This window comes from Rana temporaria, chromosome 11 (assembly GCF_905171775.1).
Source record: "Rana temporaria chromosome 11, aRanTem1.1, whole genome shotgun sequence".
NCBI lineage: Eukaryota > Metazoa > Chordata > Amphibia > Anura > Ranidae > Rana > Rana temporaria.
The window spans coordinates 105,106,008-105,124,584 of record NC_053499.1 but is presented as its reverse complement, the minus strand read 5'-3'; the positions used below and the strand labels follow the sequence as shown (position 1 = coordinate 105,124,584).

General features: G+C 45.2%; 1 protein-coding gene across 7 annotated transcripts in view; it reads left to right on the top strand.

Moving 5' to 3' along the window:
- DUS2 (dihydrouridine synthase 2) overlaps positions 1-18,577 on the top strand; it is a 901,714-nt gene that overhangs the window by 661,652 nt on the left and 221,485 nt on the right. For all 7 annotated transcript variants that reach the window (XM_040328788.1, XM_040328789.1, XM_040328790.1 and 4 more), the window contains one exon: positions 5,207-5,293. In XM_040328788.1, the coding sequence (XP_040184722.1) occupies positions 5,207-5,293 (87 nt within the window). The remainder of the gene's footprint in view (positions 1-5,206; positions 5,294-18,577) is intronic.

Sequence of the window (18,577 nt, the reverse complement as noted above, 5' to 3'; positions counted from 1 at the left end):
ATATGGCCAAACGGAGGGGGAGCAGGAGGCCAATCATTAGGTGCTGAGCTGGGATTCCCCTGGACGTTTTATCCTTGGTGTTGAGCATCTCCTCTTCTTTGGTTGTCCCCATGATCGGGCTGTCTTCGATCGGATCTCCACGGGCTTCGGCATTGTCTCCTAAAGTGTCCGGGCCTCCCACAGTTGTAACAGCAGGCTCGCGGGTTTCATGTTGGTGGTGGCGGGTATGGTGTGTCAGAAGCCAACATGAGAGGGACTGCCTTCCTATTACCCTGTGAGGACTCTATGCCCTTTGCTACCAGTAGTAGAGTGTCAAGAGGTAACACTATGTATTCTGGCCTAGATAGTAGCAGGCCTGGTTTGCCTCCCTGAGGCCTGCTACAAATGCAGAGGATAACATCCTCTTCATTTGTGTGCTAAATCTTAAATCAGTGAACACCTGTAACATCCTAGTATGGAATTTCTCAACTGATTCAGCCTTGTCTTGTGTAATATCTTGTATGCTTGTTGCTTGGTCTGCCAAACGGTCACATGCCCACCGTTGTAACTGTGTTACGAACTCACATCCCGAACCATATGTATTGTCAGGGATGCCACTGTCCACCCTAAAACACCTTTCCATTACTGGACAGTAAGAATCCCCTGCTTTGATTTCACACAGGCTTACCAGGTCCCGCCAGGCACAGGAGTATGCCTTCTGGATCTGGGCAATCCTTCTGTAAAATGGCATGGGCTGTTTCTCAGGGTCTGGTAGACTGGTTACAAGGGATGATGCTTGTTGAGGGTTAAAGGTCACATCAGGGGTGCGCCTAATGGTGCAGGCGGCATTTCCCCCCTTGGTATGTGAGGTTGCAACCCACGGGGTGGAGGTCTCCAGTCATTTCTCTGTTGTGGTGGTTGAAGAGGTAGTCCCTTGTTTGGTGGGGGGGGCATACAGTATGGTGTCATGTGAATCACCCGTGGGTCTTCCCGGGACATTTGCAATGTCCTCGGAGAACAGTTGTGGAGGGGGAGTACATTGGGAGTGAGTATCTAGCGCCCACTTTGGTCTTTTGCACTGCTCCCAGGAGGCCTGCAGGTGTAGGCCGTGCTGTTGTGGATGTGGGCTGGGGATGTGAGGATGTTATTCGGTCAGATTCCATACAGATTTCCCGCAGTGCCCTGTGAGGTGACTGGAAAGGGGGATGTACTGGTTCATGGCCCTGGTAGGGAAGTGTAGTTGCCCCGGTTTTCACATCCGACAGGCCTCCGGACACTGTTATCTGAGTTGGGCCATTGGTATCCTAACTGGCTGAACTAGGGGTGGCACCAGTAGGATCAACACTCCCCTGGGTCACCAGTACTTACTTGGGCCCAGGTGAGTGGCAGTGACCGCTTGCCTCTGCCCCAACCTCATCGTCTTCGAACATCATGAATGGGTTAACGTCTTCCCTGTAATATGCTCCGGTCTGGTCTAACACTGGGCATAGAGTGATGGGTGTACCAATATAGCCGTCACAGGAAGTCAATATAGGGAGTCTTCCTGTGGATTGACTGGGTGTGTCACCATTGTTGGGTGTAGCAAGATGGCCACCGTCCTGGGGAGGTGCCATGGGTGGTAAGGGAGGTGTTACATTGGGGCGGAGCCTGATGGGAGGATCAAGCGAGGGGCGGTTACTGAGGGGCAGGGTTTCCTATCTTGTGTTCGGACGCCATTATAGGGTGGTGGCCGTCCGGACTCCAATGTACTTTCTAGTTTATGATGCACATATACAATATATCCATGTTGATTTGTCTCTCGCTCTGTCCACCCCTCCCCCTGGATGGCTTTCAATACTCTGTACCAGGCTTCCGCCATGATCAGACAATAGACCCTTTTTCCGTTTTAACAAAACCCACCATTCTTCTGCTTGCAATCTTCCACCCATGTGCATGTTGATGTCACATACTCTTGCAAGTTCACTTATCCTTTTTACTGCCCCCCTTCCCTCCCTCCATGCAATCAAGCTGCAAGCTAGGCTGCCTTCCTTTTGGCTTCTGTAATTTCTGTCCCATCGTTATCTAATGGAGGGATACACGTTCAGGCTCAGGATTTTGTATTACAAGGCTGTCTTGGACTCAAGTTTTGAAGTTTTGGCTGCGTGTTCTTTTGAAATCTTTCTCTCAGAGCTGCTGCGCTGTCACTTCCCCTTTTTAAAAGTACACTTTTCTCTTTTTTTTTTTCCTTTCTTTGAAATCGAAAGCAAATTGCTGCCGACGGACGGGCTTAGCAAAACATAGTAATTAAATTCAGTGCGTTCCTCTAAATGTCATTTACTTGTCCCAGAGGCAAACCCAAACTTCTGACTCTGTCCTTTTCACTCTCCTTACACTTTTCTGGCTGGAATGGACACCTAATAGGTAAGTATCCCCTCTCTCTAGCTTCACCTTCTATCGCTGGCAATGATGCACCGACTGCAATTCTAACCGGGTAGTGCACGTTTAATCTGAACACCAACACGTCTGGAACATCCACCAACAAAGGTTTCAGGCCAAGAATTTATTCCCTGTATCCTGGGGTTACAACTTTCACCAGCCCCCAGCCTTCTGAATGAATTCCTAACAGTAGCCCACAGACACATTCAGGACATGACATTCCTGGCTCATGTGATGGAAAGATGAGACCTCCGAACACCTGTCACAGGATTTCCTCTGTACACCTTGTGCAGCACCTCTAATATCCTGATACCCTGGCTGTCCGCCTTCCCCGGCACACTTAACCTCAACCCCGAGAGAAGTTTGACCACGTTTCAGCCAGTTATCGCATCTGTGACTCTATTCCTTTCTGCCTGTCTCATCAACCCATCAGAAGCCAGCACATATAACAAACCAACAAGATATGTGACAACCGCAGTGAAGTACAAGATTATTAGTCCTCACGGGATCCCCACGCAACTATGCGTTCTCCTGACGCCCCCTCCTGGTCATCCCTGCTTCACAGCACAATTATTTATTCCCCCAGGAGGAGTTTGACCACGTCAATTCTCATCCGTGACTATATAATTAATCCCCTTATTCCCAACAGCCGTCACAAGCTTGACAAAACAAAATAGGAAACAAAATATACAGGCTGCAGATACCAGTTATGCAGGTTCTTATAAATGACCTTCGGGCAAGCTATATTATCTGCCTGCTTTGCTGATCGAGGGAAGCCGACACGGGAACAGGAACTAACCAACTACGGGCGGGATGAACAGTAAACAAAATTAAAAGTGTCTTACCGTTCTCAGAGGTGATCAGTCTCCGTGCCCTGTCCGCGTTGGTCCGTCCCAGTCCCCTCTCGATCAGCTTGGCCCTTCGAATCAGGAAGCCCGAAGCCCCACGTTGGGCGCCAATTGTTTTGGAAAGGAGCCAAGTGTCCGGTTTTTGGTATCTGCTTACTGGCCAAATCTGATAAGAATCGTATGTGCGCACATAAAGTAAATTCTCACTCTGACAAGCAAACTGCAGCTTGAGAAAATTTCATCTTTTTTTTATTTCAAGCTCCATTTATATATGGTTCTGCAAAGCATATTCAAACACATGATCATGAATATTCAATATTCTCATTAATATGTAATATTATTCTTGTGACGTTCTGATTTGTAAGCTATTAACTATTTCATGTTAGGATGGTGCGAAGGGTGAAGCAATGCTGATGTCTGGTATCTGTCTGGTTCTTCTGTTCTGCGGTTTCTCTGTGGTTCTTAGGGACTTTTCACCGATCTAATTTCAGCTTGTTTTGCAGACCGATTTCCCATTTTCCTTCAAACTATGTGACGCATGACTGATAACATCATATGAGCAAGGGGGGTGCAAGGGTTGTATATAGTAATTATGAATTATGATTATTCCTATAGCATCAATGACATATATGCATATAAAGTATAATAGGATATATATATATATGAGATATAGAGCATGTGTTGCGCATTAAAATAGGCATTTCATTATCTTACTTTGACCATTCTTTTACCATATCCACTACATACTTTCCTTGCAGAACACATCTCCTGGAAAGTATTACCACTTACCATTAATCTTTGAAAGTTCAATTTTAATTTCTTACTATTATTCAAGTTGTTTACAGCATTTTCTGTATCAAGATTCATCTTCGTAATTGAGAGTTTTTTTTTTTTTTTTTTTTAACCTCCCTGGCGGTATGATTATGTCATATTTTTGATGCTGAAAGTGGCACAATGTTTTGCATGTAAATTTGGCTTTTTATATTGTAGGCCTGTAATTCTTAGAAATAACTCACTTAAATCTGTCCAAACAAGAGTCTAGTAGACATCCCGGGTATTAAAAGTTTGAAACACAAAATCATAAATTATAATAAATAACTATAAATAATTATAACAAATAATAATAATAAAAATTATTCAATACTGTAATCAAATCAAAAACACTGAAATTTGCTCAGTTGCAGAATTGTTGCTGTCGTTACTTTCAGTGTTTGATGATGAATTTCCCCACAAATCACTATCGCTCAATTCTGCAAGTGATTCTAATTTATGATCGCTGTTTTCTAGCTGGTCTAAAAGCACTTTTGACGTGAAGGGACACTTTTTGGTTGCTATTGACAATCTCCAGTTTCCAGGCAGAAAGAATAGTCTTTATAATATAAAACTGGATGCAGGGCACTGGACAAACCACCAGGGAAAAAGGGGATGTGAAACTATTTGATACAGTGCTGTAATCTGTAAGAATTTGGCACGAGCTCCGTCCCCATGCGTCGCAACGCTCGCTGAGAACGGAGCTTGGCACTGTGAATCGAGCAATCGAGCAGAGACACGGCTCGCAGACACAGCGGGGGAGACATCACAGAATCCAGGGGACAAGGTAAGTAAGCTGTACATGGATCCTGCAATGCAATCCCTAGTGTGGCTCAGGGTTACCACTTTGGTACTGAAAATTCACCCCAAGCCTCACTTGGAAATACTGCCAGGGAGGTTAATAATGGGCACTCTCAATTTCGTTGAAAACTTTTTTGGCACACTGCTCAAAAAGTTGTATTATGGTGTTAGCAGGCTTTTTGTTGATGTTACAATGATAATAGTAGGTTTCTAAAAACAATATAAATAATGCTACTACTTTTTCTATGAATGTGCAGCAATGTACATTAAATCATTGTAAGTTGTTTCTGATAACCCACAGAACACTGGAAATATAAGTAATCTGATCAGTATTTTAACTTTTCTTTTCAAAGGAAAAAAGAGGAAAGGCCACAGCACCCGGTCCATTGTGACTTTATCAAGGCAATAGCAGAAGCTGTATCTATTCCAGTTATTGCCAAGTAAGTGAAATCTCTTGGTCTCATGAAGTAGGTGTAAACTTTATCACTAAACTCCTATTTATATAAGCTTTAACACAGGGATGTCAAACTCAATTTCATTGCAAACCGTATAAGCAGGGCCGCCATCATGAATTATGGGGCCCCTTACACAGCTTCAGGCCTGGGCCCCTTGGAGCACAGAGAACCGGGGGGGGGGGGGTTCTGCCGCCTAAAATTGAGAAGCGGGGGGGTCCTTTACAAAAAAAGAAGAAATAAAGAACAATATATAAATATATATTAAAAAAGGGGGGTAGCCATCCAGGGCCCTGGGAACCTCTGGGCCCTTTAATACTATATATAAATATAAAACAAAATTATAAAAATGATAACAATTGTGATGCATTTGCTATATGTCTCAGTCTAATTCTCCTTGCTTGCCCTGTGTGATTCTGTCCTCGGCTAACAGGTTATTGACGTGCTAATGTCCCCTCACTATTTCTAAAGGTTAATTGATCTATTGTGTTGTGTGAAGGAGATCTGTGTTTAAGTGGCTTGTGTTAATTATTCTGATTGCTCTAGTGTGGTAATTATCTCTCTATATGCGGGGTCGAGCGGTCTAGTTAATGTATTTAGTACAACTAGTAATCAGCGTCCTTGATGTCATTGTCTAAAGAAAATGTGTTTTCAGCATTGGCTCCGTCGTGTCCGCCTAATCATCTGTATGGAAGCCCCAGTGTGAGGGGGGGGCGGAGATTTGTCATTGTAACAGTTTTGGAAATGACATATAAGCTGTGTGATATAACATTAAAGTCTGTCTTGTTCTAGCAGTAAGCCTGGACTAATGTGTGGCTTAATGGGCGATCTCAGGAATATTCCTCCTAGTGGAATATTGGGTGATGTTCTTATGGAAGAAGGGAATCTTTGACGGGGATATCATACCGATACCGTCACAATTGGTTGGCAGCAGTGGGATTTTCCCTTCTACTCTCCTTTACACCCGGATTCCAAGCAGACACTGGAAGAACTACTGGAAGTTCGTGGAAGGATTGCTAGCAACAAAACCAAGCGGGTCATCATAGCAGAATCAATGGAGATAGACCAGGAGGACGGGATTGCAGCAACACCAGCAGTACAAGAGATGGAGACACCAGTGATTCAGGAGGAGGAATCGCCAGCCAACAAGCTAATGAGAGAGAAGCTAGCATGGTTCGGCCCGAACCCAACGACGGATGTGGTGCTGAAAGTGATGGACCTGTTAGCGAAGGAGGCTAAACAAATAAGAGACGCAGAGCTACAGTTAAAACTGGCAGCAGTCCAACAAGCAGCCGCACATTCTCCAAACAGTGAGTACAGCACAGCAGACACAAGGAAGATCCCGTTTAGCGCTTTTAAAGCTTTTGATGAAAAGGACTGTGAGATTGATAACTACCTGGCAGATTTTGAGCGACAATGTAACCTGCACCAAATAGCTAGAGGAGAGTGGGTTGCAATATTGTCAGGCAAACTGTCAGGAAAAGCTTCTGATGCTTTCCGGACCGTGCCAGATCAGGATATCCATAGCTACGCCCGGGTTAAAGAAGCGCTCCTGGCTCGTTATGCAGTAACCCCAGAGTCCCACCGACAGAAGTTCAGGGACTCACGCAAAACCACGACAGACTCTTACGCGGAATGGGCATGCCAGTTGTCCCTGTCGGCCTCTAACTGGGTTAACAGCAGCCAGGCCACCACCGCAGAGGACATTTTGCAACTAATGCTCCTGGAGCAATTTTACAATCACATCCAGACGGATGTCAAAGATTGGGTGAGAGATCGCAGGCCCATGACTCTACCAGAGGCCGCGAAGTTGGCAGATGAATATGCGGATACTCGCAAGACAAACCAGGTCACACCACGGGTACAACCTCCACGACCAACGGCGCCCTCACACCCACCAGCCGCTAGATACCAACCGCCTAACAGACCGATGACATCTAGCCCTCGCTATCCACGCCAGGAGGACAACGAACAACGCTGCTTCCGGTGCAAACAACTGGGTCACTTCAAGCAGAATTGCCCCATGAACGACAACACCAGGTCAAATTGGTCTCAACCTGGGTACCGCCCACCAGCAGCAGCCCATTGTGTAGACTCGGCTTGGGATCTCCAGGAGCTGGGTCCGGAAGAACCATTGGACACCATTTACGAAGTCCTCACTGTACAATCTGGTATTACGGACAACAGGGAACACCATTGTCAGCTGGTCATGGGCGACAGCCATGAGCCGGAGGGGCCCTGGAGGGAGCGGGGCAGAAAGAGGCACCGCCGGCTACCCCCCAAGAAGAAGAGGTCCTGGAAGCCGTATAACAAGCTGACCTGGGAGGAGAAGAAGCGACTGAAGGAGAGGGAGTCGCAGCGGGCGTCCCAGATGCGGGCCGAGATGTTCGCCAAGGGCCCACCGGTGGCCCCTTACACCACCACCCAGTTCCTGATGATGAAGGACCACGTGGAGAGCCTGCAGGACATGAGCAAGCAGGAGCTGATCCATGAGTACATGGAGCTGGAGGAGTGCATAAGCCGCATGGAGGAGGAGAACAACCACCTGAGGTCACAGCAGGCTGACCCCCCCAGGCTCCATGAACTGGAGATGGAGCTGGAGAAGCTCAAAGAGGAGAACTGGCGGCTGCGGAGGGAGCAGAGGGTGGCTGACCCTATGGGGCCCTGATTCCCCCCCCCCGAACTCTGAGCACCGGTGCTACAGCATTTCAACAAATATAACTTTTTCTTTTTATGAATCTCCTGTGACTGTTACTTCAGAGCCATAACCTGCCCCTCCCATAGCGGGACACCTAGATGGCGGCGCACAGACCCATTCGCCGTCTTCACACTGACTTCTGGTGACTTTGCAGATCGCACAAAGACTTGGGGACTGACCGGCGTGTGATCTGACGACCCGGTGGCATACCTGAGTCTGAAGCAGTTGCCAAGGGAGGTCAGTCACGCCAAACGGAGTTAACCTCGGACTAAAAGCTCTAAACCCGTCAACCCTACTGGACCAGGGAAGGTCCAACCGGGTTTGCCGTAGCAGGGAGAAAAAGGGGGGCCATTGTGATGCATTTGCCTATATGTCTCAGTCTAATTCTCCCTGCTTGCCCTGTGTGATTCTGTCCTCGGCTAACAGGTTATTGACGTGCTAATGTCCCCTCACTATTTCTAAAGTCTTGATCTATTGTGTTGTGTGAAGGAGATCTGTGTTTAAGTGGCTTGTGTTAATTATTCTAATTGCTCCAGTGTGGTAATCATCTCTCTATATGCGGGGTCGAGCGGTCTAGTTAATGTATTTAGTACAACTAGTAATCAGCGTCCTTGATGTCATTGTCTAAAGAAAATGTGTTTTCAGCATCGGCTCCGTCGTGTCTGCCTAATCATCTGTATGGAAGCCCCAGTGTGAGGGGGGGCGGGGATTTGTCATTGTAACAGTTTTGGAAATGACATATAAGCTGTGTGATATAACATTAAAGTCTGTCTTGTTCTAGCAGTAAGCCTGGACTAATGTGTGGCTTAATGGGCGATCTCAGGAATATTCCTCCTAGTGGAATATTGGGTGATGTTCTTATGGAAGAAGGGAATCTTTGACGGGGATATCATACCGATACCGTCACAACAATAATTTACAAAAAAAAGGGGGGTTGCCATCCGGGACCTCTGACCCTTTAATAAAAAGAAAAAAATAAACCCCTGGGCCCTTTAATAAAAATAAAAAAGAAACCTCTGGGCCCTTTAATAAAAAATAAATAAAAAAAAAACATTTATAAAAAATAAATAAAAAAAAGGGGGGGTTGCCATCCGGGGCCCTGGGGACCTCCGGACCCATACTAAAATAAAATGGGGTTGCCATCCGGGCCCCTGGGGACATCCGGCCCCTTACAGGACTACTGCCTGTACCCCCCTGAATGGCGGCCCTGCGTATAAGCATTATGGTGACCCTCAAAGGGCCAGTTGTTGTAGTTGTCTACATAAATTTATGCAGGATTTTTCTTTCATTGGTGCAGGAACAACATTTAATGTTGTGCTTATACAGTCCATGCTGCCCAATACAAATAAAATATAATTCTGTGTACAAATATTATATAAATCTCTTGTGTCAAAAATTAAAACAATAGCTTGTGTCAAAAAAATATTTCAGTGTTGCCCACTATAACACTCAAAAAGTGTCTTCCCCTCACCCCCTAACTTAAAGCGGAGCTCCGCTGAAAAAAATATCCTTGTGAGTGCTGAGGCTCAAGGGGAGCCCTCCCTTACTTACGATTGGTCAAATACCATATCCTCTGTTTCTTACTGAAATTATGTACCTCCTACAAACAGGGTGAATGTGCTTTGTATCCCTGTCCACCGTTAATGCGGTCATTTGGAGGCAGAGGCCCTAACTAGGGTTGTCCCGATACCTAGCATTTGTGCGAGTACTTGTACTCGCGCAAATGCTCCCGATGCCTAGTACGATACTTCTGATGAGAGAAGTCAGCGGGCGGAGAGCGGGGCAAGTATTAGAGCGGAGAGCAGAGCGAGTGCTCAGGCGGGTAAGTGAAGTGACATGCACACAGACTTGCCTTCCTCCTTATGATCTAATGTTTGTAAAACTTACAGCGTGTCTTCTGCTGTTCAGTATATCCCGCTGTGTAAATCTTATCACTCATCGTATCACCCTGGCAGGTATTTTGCTGAATGTGACTCAGTCTCCTGCCTGTTTCGATGCTGGGGGGAAGGAGTTTTGATATGCAGTGCACTGAGAATTGCCCAGGGGAAGGGGAGAGCTGGGGGATTCCTGCCTTTCTCTGGTGAATAAGAACTAACTGCGGGTAAACACTGTCCCGGCGCATCGATGAAGAGCCGAGGCGTGTACCTGGCGGCCGCGATGTCCGCCGAGTACACGCGATCGTCGGTAACACAGCAGGGACGTGGAGCTCTGTGTGTAAACACAGAGCTCCACGTGCTGTCAGAGGAGAGGAGACCGATCTGTGTCCCTTGTACATAGGGACACAGCATGGGTCACCTCCCCCAGTCACCCCCCTCCCCCCACACAGTTAGAACACACCCAGGATACACATTTAACCCCTTCCTCACCCCCTAGTGTTAACCCCTTCCCTGCCAGTCACATTTATACAGTAATTAGTGCATTTTTATAGCACTGATCGCTGTATAAATTTGTGTCAAAAGTGTCCGATACGTCCGCCGCAATATAGCAGTCCGAATAAAAATCGCAGATCGCCGCCATTACTAGTAAAAAAAAAAATAATAAAAAAAAATCATAATTCTGTTCCCCATTTTGTAGGCGCTATAACTTTTGCGCAAACCAGTCGCTTATTGCGATTTATTTATTTTTTTTTACAAAAATATGTCGGAAAAATACGTATCGGCCTTAACTGAGAAAAAAAATAGTTTTTTTAAAAAAAAAAAAGGGATATTTATTATAGCAACAAATAAAAAAATATATTTTTTTTTTAAATTGTCGCTCTTTTTTTTGTTTATAACGCAAAAAATAAAAACCGCAGAGGTGATCAAATACCACCAAAATAAAGCTCTATTTGTGGGGAAAAAAGGACGTCAATTTTGTTTGGGAGCCACGTCGCACGACCGCGCAAATGTCAGTTAAAGCGACGCAGTGCCGGAAGCTGAAATTTCGCCTGGGCACGAAGGGGGTTTATGTGCCCAGTAAGCAAGTGGTTAAGGAGACTCACTTTTTTCTTCTGTTCCAAATAAGTATTTGGTTATGTCTAGGAGCTGAAGCTGCACCTATTATGGGGTAACATCAGGGGTCAAGTCCTGGGGAAAAAAGTGTGGGAACTCCCACGCAAGATCCACTCCCCCACCAAAAAAAAAAAATATACACTCATATGCATAATTACTAAACCGCAAGTTATTTCTAAATCCCGCGATAACTCGCGGCAGACCTCCACAATGTCTCCTGGGAACAATGACAAAAGCTCCCAGGAGTCATTGCGGCATCGAGGAAGTGACGGAATACCCGCACACTACCTGATGAATCTATATACAGGAAGCGGCCAGTAACATAAAGGATTACTAAGGTTCACCTGCCCCTGACAGTGACTCGAGCTGGGCATCGCCGCTTAGTGAAGGATTGGATTGGGTGGCTCGGCTGCTCTAGTCCTGCAAAGGGAACTGAGTTCCTGCTGTGAAAAAAGTGCAGGAACTCCGTTCCCACGCGTTCCCGCAGGACTTGAGCCCTGGGTAACATTATTTGCTATGCACTCCAGTTGGTGTGCCTAGACTTCTATCACCTGGAGCTCCCTGGGTTCCTCCACTGAATAAATGTATAATAGATTGGTAGCCAGAGGTTAGGCTATATCTAGGACATGTGTTTATACAAATAGTTTGTATTAATTGCGTATGAATTATATGTGTGTGTGGGGTATTAGACAAATACTCTTTGTCTCTGACCTCACACTTCTTCAAGTATGTTATAAATCTATGTATTTAAATACACCACATTGGAGCTTATGTTTGTGTTATTTGAGTTATATTCTTTTGGTACCTTTGTAGTTCATGCCTCATTGGTGATCTAATGCATGGACTCTCTGAGGCTATGTTTCTGCTGTGGCGACTTTGGAGTGCAGCTTTGATCCAACTTTATAGCCTCTGGATCAGGGTTGCATCAGAGGTCGCATCGGGGTAGTGCTGGGACCTTTTTCTAGGTCATTGCAACTTTGAGGCTCATAGATTGAAACAGGTGCCATTGAAATCAATAGGCCATGACTTGTCATGCGACTTTGTGTCCAGGGTTGCAGGGCATGTCGCACTAGTGGAAACTGAACCTAATAGTTCTAATGCTTGAAATTTAGTCCTTATTTGTATATGTGGCTGTATGAATTAGGAGGCTTTTACCTGACCTTTACCTTGTGCGAGACAATCTACAATAGGTTGTCTTAACCACTTAAGGACCCCTTACTTTATGTATACGTCATTTTTTTTTAAAGATGATATCTCTGTAACGGCAGCAGCCGCTGCCACAACCGAGATATCCATCTTTTCAGTGAGCGGTCCTCTAAATGATAACGGTCTCTGCTGCAGATTCGCCGCAAGATCACCGTTATAGGCGGCGGGAGAGGGCCGCTCTCCTGCGCCCTCCGCCGCTTACCGGAGCCGTCGGCAGCGCCGGAGGCGATCGGGTCATTCCTCCTGCTCGACTGGGATATGAGTGAGGGCAAGATGCCCCCCACCCGTCTCCATAGCAGGGCAGAAGCAACGTCAAAACGTCACTTCGGCCCTCTGTCCAAGTCCTGACTAGTGACGAGGGACGCTTCCGGCTTCCGTTTTGGAAGGTGATCCACCTTCATCACTTTCTGCATTCGATAGCGAACCCGGCACATTATCAGCGAGAACTCACGACATTCGAAGAATACTGCCGGTGAGGAGGGAACTCTACCCCAGGTCCTCTCTAAAACATATGCACTACTTTACTCCCCCCCCCCCCCACACACACAACCTGATTTGCCCTTCTTGCAAAAATGGGAGACGGGACTTACAGTGCTCATTCACAGACGCCCAATAACAGACAATAATTCGATTCTCACTGAAAACGTCAATATGCACAGAAATTCAGGAACTTAACTACCAGATCTTGACCAGGTAGTACTACACACCCCAGGTATTGCACAGATACTTCCCCACGGCCACAAACAAATGTTGGAGATGCCAGTCAGATGTGGGAACACTTCTCCATATCTTCTTGTCCTGCCCCCGCTTACAACACTTTTGGACGACAGTTAAAACGGTCACCCAGAAGTTCACCGACCATGTAATCGGTGACGACCCTGCCTTTTTTTTTTCTTCACACTACCTCAATACCGGCGCGGAGTTACAAAAAATCAATCATTAGACACCTACTGAATGCAGCCAAATCCTGTATCCCCCTCAGATGGAAGAAAAGTTCTCCCCCGTCAGCGGGAATGTAGATGCGCAGGGTGGAGGATATCAAAAAATTGGAAGATTTGGTTCTCACGGCCCAAAACAAACAGGAGAGGCACTCTGAGGCGTGGAGGCTCTGGAACATTTTCATCTTCTCCGATGAAGGATCAGCCCTACTCAATTCTTAATCTGGCAAGAGGATACAGCCGGTATGGCTGTTTGCGACTAGAGACATGTTTACAACCCTGGGTCAACCCTCTTTCCCCTCCCTCCATATCCCCTCTTCTCCCTCCTCATCCCCTCTTCTCCCTCCTCCCCCTATATCCCCTTGTCTGTTTCTTTCCCTCCTGTCTATCGTTCTATATCTTTTTAATTAAGGTGTTATGAGTATTGAACGGCTCGTAGACGTGACAGGGTGACATCCCCCACTTGAAGACTCTAGAGTAATGCAAAAACACCTGAAAGGGTCGCTGAACAGATGGCTAGGAGCTTTAAGTTAAGAGCCTCCCATGTTGGGTTATCTCCACCAGACTAAATGTCCAGCTGTGAGATGAATATGTGTGCACTTTGTATGTTACATTTTAATCGTACGGTAATGTTTTTATTGTATGTATGTTTCTATAAAATAAAATAAAAAATTATATTTGAAAAAAAAAACGTCACTTCTGCCCATGCTTCTTAGGCCTTGTACTCACGACCGGATCTGTGCGCTGGAAACTGTCTGCCCGACAGTTTCCGGCGTACAAGGCTGATTTGTGTTTGGTTCCGCTGGCGTGTACACACCAGCGGACCAAATTACCGTCGTACCGGAACGCGTGCACGTAAACTACGTACGACGTCACTATAAAGGGGAAGACCAAACTTAATGGCGCCGCCCTCTGTTCCTCTTTTGCTAGTTACGGGTTTGCTCGTGTTAGTGAAGGTTTGGTTAGAGCTGATTCGCGCTTCTCGGTCTCCAGGCTTTGACAGCGTGTATTCACGGGTTCAGTGCGTGTGCTTGCGGTAACGTAGTTGTCATTCGGCTATAGGCTAGCAGGTTGTTTCTGCTTTAGCAGTTGCATCCTGTGCGCTCGTATCTGTTTGTCACGCGTTTGTCGCAGGTAGTGCTGGATTTGCGAGTGCTTTCTGTTTCAGTGTGTTCTTGACTGACCAGCCGGCCGGTTTGAAGCCATGATGGAGCAGCAGCGTCAATTTTCGCGAGTTGGTGCTGTTTATGGGATGGCTGCTGGATATGTTCATTTGTCCAGTACTTTGGCCAGAAACAGGGGGCGGAGGCGTTTCTGGACCAAGAATTGGTTGCGCCAGCGTGACCAGTTCTCACATATGCCTCTGCTTAGGGAACTCCAGGAGAATAATCCTAATGACTTTAGGAATTTTCTCCGCATGACGGACCCCGTATTCAACAGTCTGCTGGAACTTCTGTCCCCCTATATCACGAGGCAGGACACTGTGATGCGCCAAGCCATCACGGCCGAGCAGAGGCTTATTGCCACGTTGCGGTACCTGGCGACTGGGAGGAGCCTGCAGGACCTCAAGTTCTCGACAGGCATCTCTCCGCAGGCGCTTGGGGTCATCATACCGGACACGTGTGCTGCCATCATCAAAGTTATGCATGAGGAGTATATTAAGGTAAGTTTCCTGGCTGTAATAATGTGGCCAACTAACTTTATTTTTATTTTCCCAGATATGCTGTGTGTTTAACTAACGTTACCTTTTCTCCCTATGCATGTTGATATCAGCTTTTACATGTTTTTTTCTTGACCTACCTGCATATTTGTCCCTTACCCAATATTAACCTGTCCAGCATGCTATCCTAGGGACAAACCCACCTTGCCATTTTTTAAAACAGGACTTTTTGTTTTTTGTGTCCCCCCCCCCCCCCCTTCAAACTTTTATTGTCCCCATCAGAGGGCTGTGGAGTCTCTTAATGAAGTGGCCCTATATATTTCATTTCCCAAATTCTCCATGCACATTTTTCTAATGCAATTTTAATACTGTGAACTGTCACAAGGATGCTTGTAGGATGTTTTTGTTACAAAGTACTAAATCTCTTTTTTTGTTTGTCCCCACAGCTACCCTCCACACCACAGGAATGGCAGTCTGTGGCTTCCCAATTTGCCCAGCGGTGGGATTTTCCAAACTGCGGTGGAGCAATAGATGGGAAACACGTCCGCATTGTGCCCCCACCCCGCTCGGGGTCCTACTATTATAATTACAAGGGTTATCATAGTATTGTGTTGATGGCGGTGGTGTCGGCACAGTATGAGTTTCTATATGTGGACGTGGGGAAGAACGGCCGGATGTCTGATGGGGGAGTGTTCGCACGGACTGATTTCTATGATCGTCTCCAAGCTGGTGGTCTGGCATTGCCACCAGATGAAGATAATGTGGAAGGACTTCCGTTTGTGTTCCTAGCGGACGAGGCTTTCGGGCTTGGTCCTCACCTCATGCGGCCTTTTCCCCAGAGGACCCTCACCTCAGAGAGGAGTGTGTTTAATTTTCGGTTGGCCAGGGCTCGGAGGGTAGTCGAGAATGCCTTTGGGATACTCACCAACCGGTTCCGCCTGTTCAGGACATCGATACATCTGGCGGAATATAAATTGGACACCGTTGTATTTGCCTGCTGCATTTTGCACAACTTTTTACGCAGGCACTCCCAGACGTACCTACCCGACATCGGTTCTGAGGCAAGACTACCCTCAGATCCCCTTCCCGGGCTGGACACTGGTCGCGCTGGCTTGGCCCCCCAATCAGCTCGTGAGGTACACGACAAATATGTTGAGTACTTCATGGGTCGGGGGGCCATTGCTATGCCAGATCATATTTCTTTCTAATTCGGCCCCCAAAGAAAGGAATATTCTCAAAAATAATAAATAATTAGACCATTGGACTTTATACAGTTGTTTGTCATTAATGCTTTTTCTCTTTTTCTCTGTCTTCCTGGTTCTCTAACTAACTTCTTCAATTGTAATGCATAATTGATTTCTCCACTTTTAGTAACTAACCACATTTTGCACAGTATTCACTCATCTACAAACAGGGTATTGAGTCTAGAAATAAGAAGCAACTCCATTTGTAAATTTTGAGGTCAAGTATTTTAATTTTTGCTTGTTCATGACCCCAAAAATTATTTTATATTTTTTTCATTACTCCCTGCTTTTGTACTTAGGAGTCTACAAAATTTTTTTATTATTTTTTTTTTTTTCAGGTAATTCAACCAAAAATATTATGCAGATTATACATTTATTAACAAGTTCACATTTTTTTTTATCAAATATAGTTAGATTTATTGTTTACATATATATATATATATATATATAGACTATTTTTGGTGGGGTGTTTACTGCCTTAATTTTTTTTTTTGGGCATATTTTTTATGCACAAAAAACAATAATTTTTTAACCATTTTTTTTGTTTTTGTTGTGTTTTTCAAAAAGTAAATTTTTAGGTGAGATTTTGGAGTCAAATCTCTACTTCACTAAATTCAGTGATTAGAGAGATTTATAATTCTATATATATATATTTTAAATTTTTTGGCGTTGTTTATTCTTTATGGTCTAAACTTTATAGTATCCCAAAATGTTCAACATGGTCAAAAAGTAACAAAATCCAATTCCAAAAATATAAAAACTCACAACAGCAGTCAGTCATGGTGTGCTTTCACACTGGAACACGCCAAAATTGGAAGATACACACATTCAGTGCAAACTCGCCAAATGTCATTGGTTCAACAGACAAATGGCCACATGTGCTATCTGACATCATGGGTGATCAATGTCTGTGTTCTGTGGGAGCAAACCCTTCCTCTCAACTACTTGAGGATGGAGGAGGGGGTTGGACCCACAAAGCACAGACATTAGATATTCTGTGATGGCAGATAGCACATGTTGGCACACTGTGTGTGTATCTTCAAATTTTGGCGTATTCATTATTAAAACTGTAAAAATGTTTGTGGGGGCGGGGGATGGGCGGGGGGTGTTTCAGTCTTTGACACGGCCCATCATGTCAATAATGTTTTTAAAATTAGATTCGATGACCATCATTCTTTGCCGCATATTGTCCATTTCCGTGCAGCATTCCAAAAGGACATTTGTTAAATTCTCTTCCATGACAACCATCCTTTCACGCATATTGTGCATTTCAGTGCTGCACTCCATTACCTGCTGAATAATTATAGCAGCACTTGCACGTGAAAATATTGGCACACCATCCTCCTCCCCTAAAAAAAAAAAAAAAAAATGGCATTTACAACATTATTTTTCGATGAGGCCTATCTACATATGTTTTTTTGAATCAAGCTAGGGTGACACTGACCTGATGGGCTTCTCCTTTCCACCTCTTCGACATCTTCTATCACTCCTCCTTCTTCCACCACCTCCCCATCATCTTCTATCACTCCTCCTTCTTCCACCACTTCCCCATCATCTTGGACTCCTCCTTCATCCATCAATCCACCTTCTTTCAATTCGCCAAATTGTTCTTCCGCCACTTGCCCTTCATCTGCTATAACTTCTAAGTCCAAAATTACTTCTTCCTCCTCTCTTCCTTCCTCCTTTCTTCCTTCCTCCTCTCCTTCCACATCCTCTTCTCCTTCCACATCCTCTTCTCCTTCCACATCCTCTTCTCCTTCCACATCCTCCTCCTCCTCCACATGTTGAGATGGCAGATTTTGGCCTTGTCTGGCCCTCTCTGCCTCCTCCAAATGCTGGCGACTTCTTTCCCCTGAAATAAACCAAAAAAAATGTAGACTCATCAGCACACAGATATTGGAGAGCATAAATCGCACACATTGCTTAGAAGATGCTTTCATTTAGTTACTTTTATCTTTCACCAAACCTACATTTTGCAATTACTTCTATATGGCAAGCTCTGATCCTGCCCCTTTTTAGCAAAGTGACACACATGGATGTCCCCCCTAAACTGTATTTCTGGGAGACCCTACCAAAACCCATTTTTGATTTGGGGAGACACAGGTGCTCTGCATTGCAGATGTGAAAACATCTGCTTTATTACCACTGTTTTTAGAATGAATCCTGTTTGCCTTTCCCATTTTCATAATTTTATTTTCTAGAACTAGCTTTTACACAATGTTTACAAACAAAGTTTTTGGCCAGTGAGCCATGTCCAGGTGTGTTGTTCCTGGAATAACCGAGCCTTTCTGAGAAACTATGTGATGTTACGTTGTTTACTAAGAACACTATTTGTAAATATGTTGGTATTTAGGTCATAAAAAATAAATGACAACATGTCTTTAAAATTACAAGCAGGCCAAGGAGGCAGATGGTGAAATATACATGGCAACACATTATTGCAGACAATCACCCCCCCCCCCAACCCCAATATATATTTACTTACTTTTACGCAGAATTTTAAGTATTTTCTTCATCTGATGTGGCTCCCTCAATT